This window comes from Varroa jacobsoni, unplaced genomic scaffold (assembly GCF_002532875.2).
Source record: "Varroa jacobsoni isolate VJ856 unplaced genomic scaffold, vjacob_1.0 scaffold_1095, whole genome shotgun sequence".
NCBI lineage: Eukaryota > Metazoa > Arthropoda > Arachnida > Mesostigmata > Varroidae > Varroa > Varroa jacobsoni.
Window position 1 is genome coordinate 203,713 of NW_019213997.1, and position 14,894 is coordinate 218,606.

Genomic DNA, 14,894 nt, shown 5'->3' on the forward strand with positions numbered 1-14,894 from the left:
TGCGATAGAAATGTGGTCGCAATGCTAGTAGCAACTGTCGTTCATCTAGGCTCGTTACAAATATACGGTGTTTGTTATTGTGCTATCGGATAGGGTAGAGACTGTGTTCAAGTTGGGAGAAAACTCTTTTCTTCGCAAAGGAAAAAGATGCACCTGCAAGCGTAGCTGTGCACGTGTGCAAGCGAGGAATAGATGCTGTGTGTGTTTTTTCCTCATCGACGAAAGGCACAATTGAAGCACAGTTAGAGGAAGTTAACAAAGTTGGTTTTGACATACGTGCATTCGTACCGCCACTTATGCTGTGATAACGAAAAACATCGATAATGGCCTTGTTCCGTCCAAACTGGGTCGAATTATGGCTCGACTGTACCATCAGAGCCCAGTTTTGAATGCTGCGACACCGTAGGTGTCCGCTAATCTCGTTAGTGAGAAACTTCCCAAGTGCTGTCACCCACGTCCTATCATCCTATTTGATTAATGAATTTAAACCTGGCGTCAGTTTACCGCAGTGCCATTTCTGTAAACTGGTAAAAGACCAATAGGCGCAACAATGACGAGAACGATAAGACGCCGTCGTTACCGGACAGTAAAAGTTACTTTGCTATAACTTGTACAGCAATAACATCCAGACTGTGATCAGCAATTGCAGCTATGCTACGTCAATACTTAACGGATGAACTAGAAGTGTGACCACATTTAGAGTGAGCCTTTTACAATGGATACTATGAACTCTTGCCCCTGTCAACACTTTGTGTATATGTTCATATTGGTAACAGTAACCTCATCATTGCGTTAGGATTAGTAGTGGTGGTGCCGGTATCGGTGGGAGTGGATTACGCCATTTTTGCCACGAGACTGATTTCGACCTGTTATTTCGAGACGACACCTTCGATATTTGTTTACATTGTGCTCTACCGGAACACAGTGGGCGTGGGTGGGTGTGTGCGTGTTTGTGGGCGTGTGTGATTCTAAATAGAATTGCACTTCTTCGCAGTTCCGAAGTTCCAACAAAAAGGTTAGACTTAGTTCCTTATAGGCATCCATAATAGTGTTCGTAGTCTCCAACACACGTCTTTCTGTCGTTACATATACCTGTTGCTGAAATAGGTAAATACTGCGCAACGTTTCTATTTGTCTTTGTAAGAAATATAGTCGATCGTGCCATTTTCCGTTCTTTCCCTCTGGCTCGTCATATCAGAGTACCTAATGTATATCACAATATAACTTTGCCGTATCGAACTTGAAATTTCTACCAGCGACGACGGTCTTTGTGCTATGGTTACTCGTTTGCTAAGTAGATTTCGACTGAAAATAGTAAACATAAAAGTAAACGTAATGAATCCAACAGACAGCGAAGGCGTGTTTGTATACGAGTGGCCTTTTCCTAGTGACCTACTATACTTTGACCATCTCATCATTGGCACGCGAGCCGAACAAGCAATATTCGCATAGAGAACACTCACCTCGGCGCTCGTTTGAGATGACGTGTCCAGTACGGGCGCCGACAGCGGCCGAAACTGCAGTGACTGTATCGTAGATGATAATAACGATCGCCATAATGCAAAATTAGTTATGTATTCGAACCATCGTTTGCTCGCTACTTGCGCCGTGTCGGTTGACGATCGATAATGTAGTTGTCTTCATCTTGTCCTCTAATATCTGACACGCCAACGACATAATTGTCGACTATAACGCGACGATGGCGATAGTGGTAGGAGGTGCAGTTTCCAGCTACGAACTCGGCCGCTGCTGCTAAATCTTCCCGCTGACGCAAGCCGCGATCAACGACAGTAGCGATCCAGCAGAAGTAAAAATTATACCAATTTCTATGTTGGCCACCACCGATGACTTGACCGTGTGGCAAATGTCGTCGTCTTTTTTTCATTACACCCTGTATTAGCACTCGGAACACATAAACTCGTATACAGACGTTACTCGCCATTTGGGAAATTAGGAAAAAGGATTACCGTGCCTTTGTGCCCGTTTTCTTTGATCTAACGTTTGAATATTGTCCATGCAGGGCAATGTTCTAGTACCACGTAAAAATACAAGAAGTTCCATGATCCGACTGGACATACCACATCTGAAGATCTGCCGTTTAGAATAGATCAATAGTATCGTCTATTGATTTTGAGTAACCAATGGATTTTCTGAACGCGGTTGATGGGCCTGACGGTCTGAAAAGATATAGTAAAGAAATCTGCGACACGAACGCTAAAGAAAATTGACCAAGAAAAAGGCAAATAGAGATATCATCGATGGGGTTTTCCGTGAAAATGGCCATATACCCATTCCGACGCATCCGGCTACTGCAAGAACCGAAAAGACGAGATTCGCCAAATTCACGCTAAAAGTAACATTCACGTCTATCTACCTTTTACTTCGTCATCATAAAGGAAACTCTGTTATGTATTCGTAATGTGGAAAAAGGCAGTCGATATTTTTTACTTCAGCACAAGTGAACTTCGGCTCCCTTACGCGGAAACCTTTCATCGATGATTTAACTAAGCTAACAGTAAACTGCCTACGATTGAACAACGGACTCAGCTTTTATTTTCTTTCTTGGGAAAGAAATGCAAAATCTGCCCTGGCATAGATTGAGAATCATTTAGTTAACCAAAAAATAACAGCCTAGTATTGAGTAGTTCGGTGACAAGAGCTGGTAGTATAGTATGCTAAGTATGTTAGGCAAACCTAGCTTGTTCGACATTTGTGTAATTAGTGAAAAGCTAACCTAGATACCTTCTGCAATGAAACAGCGAATTCGAAGAGCACCGACCTACAATGACTAAGCTTACTCTATGATCTGTTTAGAGCGCCGTAGTGTGGCCGGGAAAGCTATGCCATTGTTGTTTGTGATCGAATTCGCAGGTCTTCTTCTCTCACTACCTTGAACCCCCGGGGTCTTTTTTCCATCGCCTCCTCTACCAGCCGGTTCACACACATGCGTGTATATTCTTCATCAAATACAAATGAAGTAATGGCAAATTGCATATATTTTTCACAAGTAAGCTTCAGTCTCTTCGGGGTAACGTAACGGTATTTAGGCTATGAAACTAGGTTGGGTCGAAGATGGAGTGCGCGGCCCATCAGAACTTGCTTTTTTTTTGAATATCTACAGCACACGACGAAAAGGAGCCTCCAGAGGTCGAGGTCGTTTGCGCCATTGTGAGGTGTTCAGCACTTGTTGTCGTCGACTTAGTTCCTACATAGAGATCCCGTTACTTAGGGTGATAGGGATGCAAAGAGCGTAGCGGCTTGGAGCGCAAAGCAGAGGAGAAGATCGCTTCTAAGAACCATATGTATGTCAGCTTATGCATAATGTACAATATAATGAATTCGTACAGTGGTACCTCGTGCTGATAATATGAAATGTATTTGTGTCTCAAAAATCGATAGAAGCAGTCAATAGGCGAAGACTGAGACATACGTAACGAAATCCACAGTATGATAAAGGAAATGAGCTAGAAGTTTGGGATACTGGAAGCGTTTTTAATAGCGCTCCTTGCCGAGAGATAAACAGATATTCTCGTCCTGTTTGAGACAGGAACAGATAGCCTTCAAAATGGTGATCCTTGATAAATTCGTTTAATCGAGCAGTGCTGCTGCAACGTGCAATGCGTAGTGCAGGGCCCGTTTTTCGTTGTTAGAACACACATTTGAATGATAATGTCACTCTATCGCTGGTAGGCCTATTATATCTTCGGTGCGAGTAGGCTCACTTAGCTAGCTATTGTGGAGTTTAGCATATCTATCGTTAGTCACAGCAATAACAACTGGTTACAATCGGGCTGTAGTAGCCCACTACGTTAGCTGAGTGGTTGGACGCATTGGTTGCCATGTGGCCTGGATTCGAGCTGCTTGATTCTCAATGGGTTCAGCGACCAGCTTCTGGGTCAGGGTAATGTTCTCGGCGTGAAAAATGCTAGGCTCGATTGCAGCCAGACGCCGCGGCCAGTATGCCGCACTCCAGCAGCCAGCTCGACCACTATCTGATGACTAGCTCGACGGCTATAATAGATATGCCAGAGGTACAGAGGGCTATACTGTCTACGGAATGACCGGTATCTCGTATACCGTGCTTTTGGAAACGAGTTCGCAGTTAACCGTTAGGCTGACCCTAACTGACTGGTCTTAATGTACAGTACCCATGAACGTGATTCTGCACAGCCAGAACTACTAGCACAACTTCATTTCCTACTGATACAACGCAAATGTTAAACGATTCTACCCTACTGATGTGATCCTATTGTAGCTGATGAGACGGCACAAAACCCAATTAAAATAGATGACGGCCTGTCTTGCTTAAGCCTAGAAATCGGGGAATGCCCGGTACTGATCGGGATGGTAGTATTTTTAAGTGGCCGGTCTGGAGTAAGCGCTAGATGAGAGCATCGTATCATATATTTGCTAAGTGGGAAAATCTTGTGTTCAGCAACAATGAAGTGAATCATATTGTTTCCATAAGTAATCACAGCCGAAGTTCGTTTCCATCGTATCCCAGGCAATGAGCCCACAGCGAAAATGTTATCTGTACCTTTCGAAATACGAAACATTATGTGGAATATGTTGCTTTAAATACTGCTAATCAGATAAAATAAAAAGAGGGAATAATTGAAAACAAAAACTAATCTCGACGATGAGGAATCTGAGCAACGGATCGTCATTTAACGCGCAATGCTTCTGAATATCTGGCACAATCAGGCAGGCCTCTTCTAAGATGGACGGTGATTTCCTCTGTTACGTGCCAGCTTTTTCCGCTCAAAGTCAACGAAAGAGTAAACAAGAGCGAGCGGTTTGACGTGCTGTACTGCGACTACATATAGCGCAAGCAGTTTCTGTTCTGCGTCACTTTGGACACGATCGGGTGTTGGGTAATAGATCAGTTAGGCGGGCCTCCATTTTTTTTTATATATATATTTCTATATCATCTGATCCAGCGCCCGACCTGGTTGAGAGGGCTCAACCTAGTGACGGTTACAGAAGAGGCACGCTCAGACACACACATACAGAGGCACATATACAGACATTGAGTTGCACACAAACAGACGTACACATGTGCACATGGTTTTGTTCAAACAGAAGTTAACTTGTTGGAGAATCGCCGCGCCAGCCACAACAGCAACAAGAGTAGGTGAATGCCCTTGTGAAGGTCGCTTAGCTGCCTCCTGGCTTCGCTGCCTCAAGATATCTGGGTTAGGCCAGGGTATTGACCCCCTCTGGCTGATGTGTGAGGGCCCCCCGGTCGTCAACAGTTTCGTGGGCCCGTTGAACTGGGCCGGTTGAACGTGTGGTAGGTTGTTGATGGTGATGCTGCTATGCCGGCAGGCAGGCTGTGATCCCGCTGCTTGCGTCTCCCGCGATCACTATTGCCGCCGCCAGCGCCGCTAGGCAGCGGCATCTACGACGACGACGACTATTTTTGCTACCTCCTTGGCATATACATAATACTACTGTTGTTGATGATGATGCCGTTGCTGCTATTGACGGCTGTCTGTTGTTAATGTACCACAACCACTGCTGGCCTAATGCCATAGGCAACTCTGTTCCCTAAATGGTCCGATGGCTGCTACCTCTGGTGGCACAGGCCGGAGACTTTTTCTTTCTACACTTCATCCTCATTTTCGAATTTCTTCAGGAATAGTGCTGCTTGATGTGCCCTTTTAGGATGGACAGCGCAGCCCGGTCGAACTGATGAACGAACGGACGAACGAACGGATCTTTGGATCGCTCGCGAAATCAAAGTTCTCAGAAGACGCTCACAGAACCGCTTTAGCCATATCTAGCATATATATATATATATATATTGGGGTGTGAGTGTCAAAAGTCTTTCATGTATTTAATACACCCGGCGGGGTATTACCGGTTGCTCAGCTTAGATCGCAGTTCGCATGGATGATCCGATCTCGCGCGGAATCGCTCTTGGGTTAAACGCGTTTCTCGGGACGTTCGGTTTGAGGAGAAGCTATTGTTGTTTGTTGTTGTTCCCATAACACGGTCAATGAACTTGCCTGACGATAAGCTACGTTTACGTTGAAATATTCTAATCATGGATCACCAAAATAAGACAACGGACCTTCCACACATCTATTCATAGAATCAACGCAGTTCGAATGTTTTTTCTACAAATAAAAGTGATAGAGCAGAAGAGAACGAGAAAAAACAAAAAGAAAGGATCAAGATACACACTCAAACTTATTTAGAACGGCACTCTCTTGAAGAACGTCGCCGACTTTCTGTCATCAACATTGTAACCAAGTTTTAACCATGATCTCAGTTCCAATCGTACTCAATGAACATGGGTAATGTTTTTCTTTATTAGTACCATTTATACATCGTCTCATTACGTAGTAGAAGCGTGTTATCATAACGACATTAGTAGTCGACGTCAATCCTAACTCCTCTTCTCTGTTTCTTTTATCTCTTTCTTGTCGTTGGATCTTCGGCATGATCATCATCATCGACGGTGTCGTTCACATCAACGCCGTGAACGTCACTCTTTCAGGTCCAGTATGTTGATCGTGACAGCGCAATCCCGGCCTCCCTCGCCGTCGCCCAGTCCCCCGCCCACGTCTAAGGCCAGTGCCCATACTCACACCCATAAGGCGTTGAAGGCGCAAGCAAAACATAAGTTTAAGGAACAGCAAGCGGCTCTTAAACATTCGCTCGCGGTGTCAGCCTGCATCTCGGAGATCACCCCTGTGTGCGCACCACACTTCAAATCAAAGGCCGCCCGAGATTATCTTCAGCTCAGCGGCCATCATCTCGACCGTCTCGAAGATCGGCTGGCGGTGGTCAGTGTGGTGCCCCCGGGCCGGTTAACGCCACCCTCATCCGAAGAAGAAAGTCCAGCTGAACCACAACAGCAAGACGATATCGAGCACCTACGACAGTTTAATCATCTTGTACGACAGCGCCACCAGCGCCTTACGTACACCTCCACCCTGGCCGAATCGGACGGGTTTGCCGTCGCCCCCTTAGCCCCCTCCCCCAAGGCTCTACTTGAAGTCAAGCTGCGGGCTGGCGCCGTTGCAGCGGCAGCCGCTACGCTGGCGCCCAAGATGAGTCTATTTCATGATATCAAACTCAAACGCCGCAAGGTCGATTCGCGCACATCAAGCGATGGGGAGGGCTCCACTTCGACGGAAGGTTCAAGCCCCCCGCGCAGCACCTCCCCAGGTGAGGCCGAAGGGGAGAATCTAAGTGAATTCTCTGAGAAAATAGTGCATAAATTCGAGACTCCGCCAACGGATGATGACTACGAACAGCCGTCGAAAGTGGCTAAGATCGAGGAAGGACTACAGGCGAAAACAACTGAAAGGGGATCGGTACAGCCTGCACGGCCAGCGCGGACGATTCTAGAGGAAGCTCTAACAAATGGGCCGCCCCCAAAGGCTCTGCCGCGAATAAAAGTCAATGGACATAGACAAGAAATGAACGGTGATGCAAATAGCGCGCTTACCGGCGTCAGGCGAACGAAGGGGTCTACCACAACGATAGGGAGCAGCGACACTAGCGAGTCGGATGGTGGTTCAAGCTCAAGTAGGAATTCGCCGCAAACCCCAGAGACAGCATCGACGCTCATCAGTAGTCCGGGCGGTTCGGAAGGATCCGTGAGCTCCGACCGGACGGACAAGTCGTCGTCATTGCTGTTGATCAGTTCTGAGAAATCGGACAGTTGTGAAAAACAGGCGCGAAGTGGACTGGATGGTCTGGCCGAGATCGCGACCGAAATTGCCAATGGGTTAAGGCCCGATGTGCCGACGAAGGGAACCCTCCTTGAGGCGTCTCTACGACGACGGCCGTGTCGCTCGGCCGCATCCAGTCCTCGGCTCGCCCAAGATCGTGCAAGTCCCGTCTACCGTGCTCCATCTGCACCCTCGCAGGGTCTCGGCAGCGCTGTGGGGCCGTGGGAGCCAAGCGGAACCATATCAGGATCAAAGAGTGCATTCGTAAGACCAACCGATGCCCCGCAGTCACCGCTGGCCGGCGACGCTGAGCACGGATTGGCCCTACTGCGCCTAATGTCGCGCTACCGTCAGCAAGTTGCAGTCACGAACGGCGGCAGCCCGGCAGCAACAGCATCCAGCACTCCGACTTCAGTGAACGCGACCACGTCAGCAGCTGTAGCAGCAGCTGCACACGCTGTCGAGCTTTACAATGGTACAGGTGGTAGCACCAGCGGTAGTAGTGTAGGAAGCAATGGTAAGACAGCGGCTTTGCTATGGCCTCCCCAAAACGTTAATACAGTAAAAAGTAGCAGTGATGAAAGCTCAGTGGTAACTGTGTCAGGAACAAGAGAATCCGTTTCACCAACAAGATCGCCGGTGTTATACCTGGACCGGGTAAGGAAACGCGTAGTTGTTTCGGAAGAGTCCCTTGGTTGCTCAGAAGACGGACAAGCGCAACAACAGCAGGAACCTCTATCGACGCGACTGCAAGCAACAACAGCGGCAGCGGCGGCGGCGGCGGCGGCGGCTCATGGTCAGCCAATACTAGCCGAAAGACTTCAAGAAAGGCAAGCCTCGGTTCCGCAAATGTCCCGCCTGCAGTCACAACTTCTAGGCGAACAACAGCGGGTACGCTATCCGCCTGTAGCTAGTAACCCGAACCCCCAGCCGGGCATACAACAGCGGCCAACGTACCCGCGGGGATATAGCTCCCCAAATCCAAGCCCTCCTTACCCGCTCCTGGCTCCCGCGCCGGCAACTCTTCGTACGAGTCCATCAGTGATATATCCTACCAGTGATATGGCTTCCTTCACACAGGCCCAAACATCCAAGTCTCCGCTGACGGCTGAGGTTAGTGTAGATCCGTATTCCGAACATTTTTAGCCCAGCTGAACTACATCGTAGCGTTAAGTTCCACTTGACATATACACACTTAGCCAATTAACATTAACGTTGACCTCGTCAAGCTTAACGTATGATACTTTTGCGAATAACTACTAGGATAACTCCACGTCATCATTGTTTCCATGCGGTCCCTTCTAATCAGTTATGTCTTTCAGCGCGTCCATCTGAAGCGCATGGAAAGGTTGCATAATTTCCTGAATTACTCGACTGTATTTAAACGGTAGCATGACATCATCCGATCACGACATGAAACTGTCAGTCGACAAAACATAGATTTTTATGTACCCGTTTGTTTTTCTCTAGATGTGTACCTATGATTGGTCGTTAATAATCCGATAAATCCATTTTAACTTTTACAGCAGCCCTGTTTACGGTTATCCACTTAGACGACGTTCGAAATTGAACTGAGTACTCAACTGCAGAAAATTGCCTCATCTAAAACCAAAAAAAAAAACAATATATATATGGTTTTATACGTAGTTTCAAACTAAAAACGTAGAGAGCTATTCTGTTCTGCGGCATGTTATTAGCACATCGGCGGGTCTGATCAGATATTCTATATTACCTTTCTTAAATCTGCTTTAAAGGCTACCTAAAAAAATAGGAAAAACATCAAAAAAGGTTTGGTGTTTGATACTATTAAGATGTTGACTAAATTCTAAATAGCTATTTACGTTATCCTATAGGGAAACCCCTTCCGGACACAGTGGCCGCCCGAATCTCCGAGTCCCACTGGCGCTCTGGGGGCACTCAACCTGACAGCGGTGAGTAGGGATCAGCAAGGAAGTAACTTGGTTGCAATTAGGCAGCGTGATCGTGAACCACAACAGCAGGCAGGAAATACTGATGATGAAGAACAGCCCATGATTTGTATGATCTGTGAGGACAAGGCTACCGGTCTTCACTACGGAATCATCACCTGCGAAGGGTAGGTCGCCTTAGATAAACTAGGCAAGTAATGGACGATACTGTATAGAAGGACAGCGAATATAAAATCGATTACTAATGTCGAAGTGTTTTGACTAGTTAAAACGTCTGGGTGACTGTATTTGTTTTTCAGGTGCAAAGGATTTTTTAAACGAACAGTACAAAACAAACGCGTATACACATGTGTTGCTGAGGGTAACTGTGAAATCAATAAAGCTCAAAGAAATCGCTGCCAATACTGCCGCTTCCAGAAGTGTTTGTTCCAGGGCATGGTTCTAGCCGGTAAGTCGTTAAAACTCGATTCTAGCCTAAATCCTATTTTGACTATGATTGTGTACCTATTAGGTTTAAAAAAAAATATCGTTTCTACCATACGACGTCGGAAAATTAGCACAAGCAAAAGTAGCAGACGATCGACTTTAACAAGAAAATCGTTGTCCTTAGTGAAATTATATTTATTGATAATATGATCCTTTCCAAAGCCTGACATCTTTAAAGGGTTGCCAGTGGTCAAACAGGCAGATGCACTATCAGGTTCCGTATATGTCAACACCTGAAACTATAGCTCACGTAGACTAAAAACGCGGAAGTATTTGATAATACGGCAATTGAATGGTCGCGATCTTTGGCGGCTAATCCCGTCATTGCGTATGACAAACTCGTGTAAGGGCCATAATATTCGTTGCGTCAGCTCTTTCGCCTTGAGCTCGTCGAGCAGCTGTGCGAGTAACTGTAGTGCTGCTACTGTCGTTGTCGTTAATGAGAATGATGATGATGGCAAGATAGAACAAAATACAAAAAGGGGAGCATGCTGGGCTTTCGGCAGCTTCTACGTGTCTGCTGTTGACCCCCTAAACTTGTCTAGCTATGATGTTATGCTCGTGTGTGGTACTGCGCGGCGTTGGGGACGGTCTGACGCAGCTCTCAACTATAGATGTTGGGATGCCTGTCCGCACTAGTGGTGCTCCCGGTAAGCGGCACTAGCAGTAGTTGTAGAAATGGTCGCCGTCAAAGCGATAGAAATTGTATCCAGGAAGAGTTCGGAGCGCTACCGACGACGAAAGAGTGATGATGTTCATTGCGGCCCCGTAACGGTTTCCACGGAAAACACCAGTGACCCAGCGAACGCGACCACGAGTACCAAATCGTCATGACCTCAATTTGAACGGCGGCAGAATCGGCAGCAGCAGAAATAATAGCACTAACAACCCAGCCTAATGCTACACGGAGGTACTCCATGTTATCGCGCGTACACACACTACACATTGAACAGGTAAAACACTTCACTATATAGTGCTGTCTTACTAAGCCGACAACAGGGGCAGCATCGGGCAGAAAGCGGTAACGTTCGTCCTGCAATAGTTAGCAACGGCGCTGTCCTCCCTTATAACTCTTTCTCCACGCGACGTCAGATGAAGTGTATAACCGATATCAGACGCCAACGGATTTGCCAACAAAATCAGTCGATTTTGCACAACATATAGATATACATGAGCACGCGTGCATTCATACATGTATGTGGATATTGATACGCGTATGTGTAGCATACGTCGATGGCGTCTGAATGGAAAAGCCGTGGCGTGCGTGATACTTCTATGAGATCTTTGAAATGTTTTACCTCACAATCGGCATTCGTTCTATGAAATGTTCTGTTTCTGCAAATCGTAGGTGTTTAATCGTCCGGTATAAATTGCAATTTATACTATTTAGGCTGATTTCTTTTCCATAGTAGTTATAGGACGAAATGTCGTTTGTTGACGCACGCTATGGTAATTGGCGCTATAGTAATTTACGTCGTGTATAACCCTGAAAAACAATTGCTAGCACAGCTGGGGAATGAACTGCCGAAGGACGATGGAGTCAAGCCGGATTCAGATCCTTCTAATCGAAACGAAAGGTGAACAGACTTTCAGGGACGGCTCGACTATGAATGCAGATATATATTTCGGTTTGAGCCACCAACCAGCCGCAATCCAGTCACCCTCAGTAACCCTGAAGCACCGATCTGTATGCGTCATTTGAAAATATTGAAACTGACTGACTGATGGGCATACAAAGCGATGAACTCACGGTTAAGCCGAAAACACTACATTCTGTTCTATCATCTTATAGATTTCTAGGCAAACTTTCGTAGACAAGCTTATCAGAAAAAAAAAAAAAAACAAATACCGTTTTGCAACTCCGTCGATCGTGACGGAAACTGTAACCGTATTTTTTGCCATATCAGATTCGTACGGCGCAGCTCTGCACGGTTTATGAAAATTACTCGTTTGGTGGTAATAAGGCAGCGTTGCCGAGGGATAGCATATTTCGAGAAACTAAAATAACGACACTTCTTATTCTCTGTACATCCTTTAGCTGTTCGCGAAGATCGAATGCCCGGAGGCCGCAATTCAGGCGCAGTGTACAATCTCTATAAGGTAAAGTACAAGAAGCATAAAAAAAAGACGTCGGCACCGACCACCGGTCAAACGAACGGAGGCGGCACCGGAAGTCCTAAGCCCTTTGGGCCTCCTCAAACACCCAGTCCGCCCAACGGCAGTTCGACGAACAGTTCGGGACTTATCGGGTAAGTATAGTATGGTAATAATTATGCTCGCCTCCTATTTCTATTATTTCCAGTTAATAACTATTTAATTAATCACTTTTTCTCTAACACGTGTCGTTGTAGCAGCCAAACGAATCTTGTCGATGTCGCAGGACGCGTCGATTGCATTGAATAGCTATTCGATCCTTTATTTATCTTGTTTTTGACGTCGCTAAATTGAACCGTTGGTTTCTCTCTGCTGCCAATAGCGGTTCTATCATGCAGAATGCCAATGTGTACACCGGCCTATACAACGTAAGTTCTATTTCTGTGTGTTTCATATCGGCTGCTGGCTAGCAAGTAGTTTCTTTTCATTGTCCTTTATCAGGCCTCAATCTTCGTAATATTGCGCTCCTCATTGATTGTCCGGTCGCCTATTATTCGCTCTATTTTCTCGACGCGATCGGATCGCGACCACAGTATGCATACGCACACTCACTGTCATAGATTCGTTGTACCATCGCTGAGGTAGAATTGATAGTGGTTACTATAGCTAGTTGGTGAGTTATGTTACGGCAATACGACCCTCTTCGACCACCGATCCTACAAGTTTAGTATAGGTTATACTGCTGTTACCGCGCCACACCGTGGCCGTCGACCAGCAGCATTTGTTTACTTCCGCTTCCGCAAGGGGCTGTTTTTGGGGCCGCTGCTCGCTTGCTCGCTCTGGCCGAGTCAAAGTAAGCCAACGGCAGCGGCAGCGACGGCAACACAAGCTGCTGTCCCCGTTAATGCTGCTAAGTAAGCTTCGGCCTTCCGCGTTACTGCTTTTTGCAACTCTTCCGTTGTTGATACCGTTGTTATTCAGTTTCTGACCTACTCACCTGGTTGTTCGTGTTCCGCTTCGACAAGCCAGAGTAGGTGGGCAGGAAAGTGGGTAGGCTGGGTCGGTAGGAGCCGCAGTCGGAACGCTGGCTGAGCCGTGGCCGGTAGCTTAACTACTAGCAGTAATCAACACGACGACAGTCACAAGTTAAAAGCCGCTGTTGCTGTCCAGAATCGCATCACAGTGAGAAAAAGGGGTAGTCAGCTAGATAACACAAGGGCTGGTTGCTGATAGATGAAGTGCGTATTGAATTGAACGCCCGATCACCCCCGCAAAGGCTATTTTAAAAGGGAGGAGAGGAAGCGACACGATGGACGAAAAACTAGTTACCGGCTGCTTGGTTCTTGTTGAAATTGTCATCGACAGCGATAAGGTCACATTTCATTCATGACATGCTTTCATACAATGCAACCAGATTAAAACGAGCAGGATTAAATATAACTAACGATTCCTCTACAAGGTTACAAGTTCTTCACTATAATTTACATAAAATAATCGTTGCAGTCACATGAATGTAGTGTTTATTAGCTCCATGTTTCAAAGGCACGTAAACGATATAGCATTACCTTCTCTTCTGTAGAATTGATCATACTCTTTTATTAGTATAGGTATGACCGTGCGCCTATCCTATTCCAGGCAAACATTGCTTTCATCACCCTCACCGAAAGCAGCGTTAGAGTGGACTGCCGCAAGTCCCGCTCAACAACCTGGAACTGTCATTGCCAACCCATCGGTTACCGGTGGCATTCTCAAGACGGCTCTGACGGCCCCCAATCAGTTGGTGCACCTTCGAAATCAAAGCAACCCACCCCAACAGCAACTGCAACAACATCAACCCAGCATTCAACAGTGCCCATCTTCTTTAGGTGCGAGTTCGACGCAATCTGTACGGCAGCAAACTCATCAGAGTCAGTCACCTTCGCTACAGCAGCAGCAGCAGCAGCAGCAGCAGCAGCAGCAGCCCTCCATGGCGACGCAACGGACCAGCGAGCCTATCGTTACGCTCCATAGTAACCACACGAACCAACTTCACCATCAACAACAGCTTCACTATCCAACAGCTGTGAGCAGCAGTAATTCGCATCACCATCCCTCAGTTGGGACTATACCAGCGGTGGCTGGGGTAGTTCCAGGTCAAGAGGTGTCTAGCAGCCATAGCGGACTTACCGGCAGTAACAGTAGCGACAATAGGAGTACGAACGCCGTTGCCAGCAGTGGCATGATTATCGGGAATACGTCACAGCATGCGCCATCATTAGTAGCAAATAGCGCAATGGCTAATAGCAATAACACTGCCAGTGTATGCCATCATAGTGCTACGAGTCTCACGAGTACGCTTAGCCAACCCAAACCTCAACCGCCGACGCCTAGCGAGGCGCTGCGACTCATCCATGAACTGATTGATTGCGATGACTTTGAAGATGTTGCGACCCTGAACAATATGCAAGATCTCCTTGTGGATAAACGGGGCGCAATGAACGGTCCTAATAGGGGCAATGACGGTCCTACTGCTGCTGGACAGTCAGACTGTCGCGCAGTTGAGCTGCCTGACAAATTGTGTGAAATTGGCGACAACATCGTCTACAAGCTAGTGCAATGGACAAAACGGTTACCCTTCTATCACGAAATCCCACTCGCCGTACACACACAGGTTAGTCTCTCTCTCTCTCTCTCTCTCTCTCTCTCTCTCTCTCTCTCT

General features: G+C 46.8%; 1 protein-coding gene across 3 annotated transcripts in view; it reads left to right on the forward strand.

The window, feature by feature from the left end:
* The window catches only part of LOC111266530 (uncharacterized), an 87,435-nt gene that overhangs the window by 61,934 nt on the left and 10,607 nt on the right, over positions 1-14,894 (forward strand). For all 3 annotated transcript variants that reach the window (XM_022844070.2, XM_022844068.2, XM_022844069.2), the window contains exons 2-6: positions 6,506-8,801; positions 9,542-9,783; positions 9,916-10,064; positions 12,141-12,351; positions 13,832-14,846. In XM_022844070.2, the coding sequence (XP_022699805.1) occupies positions 6,513-8,801; positions 9,542-9,783; positions 9,916-10,064; positions 12,141-12,351; positions 13,832-14,846 (3,906 nt within the window). In that variant the 5' untranslated portion in view covers positions 6,506-6,512. The remainder of the gene's footprint in view (positions 1-6,505; positions 8,802-9,541; positions 9,784-9,915; positions 10,065-12,140; positions 12,352-13,831; positions 14,847-14,894) is intronic.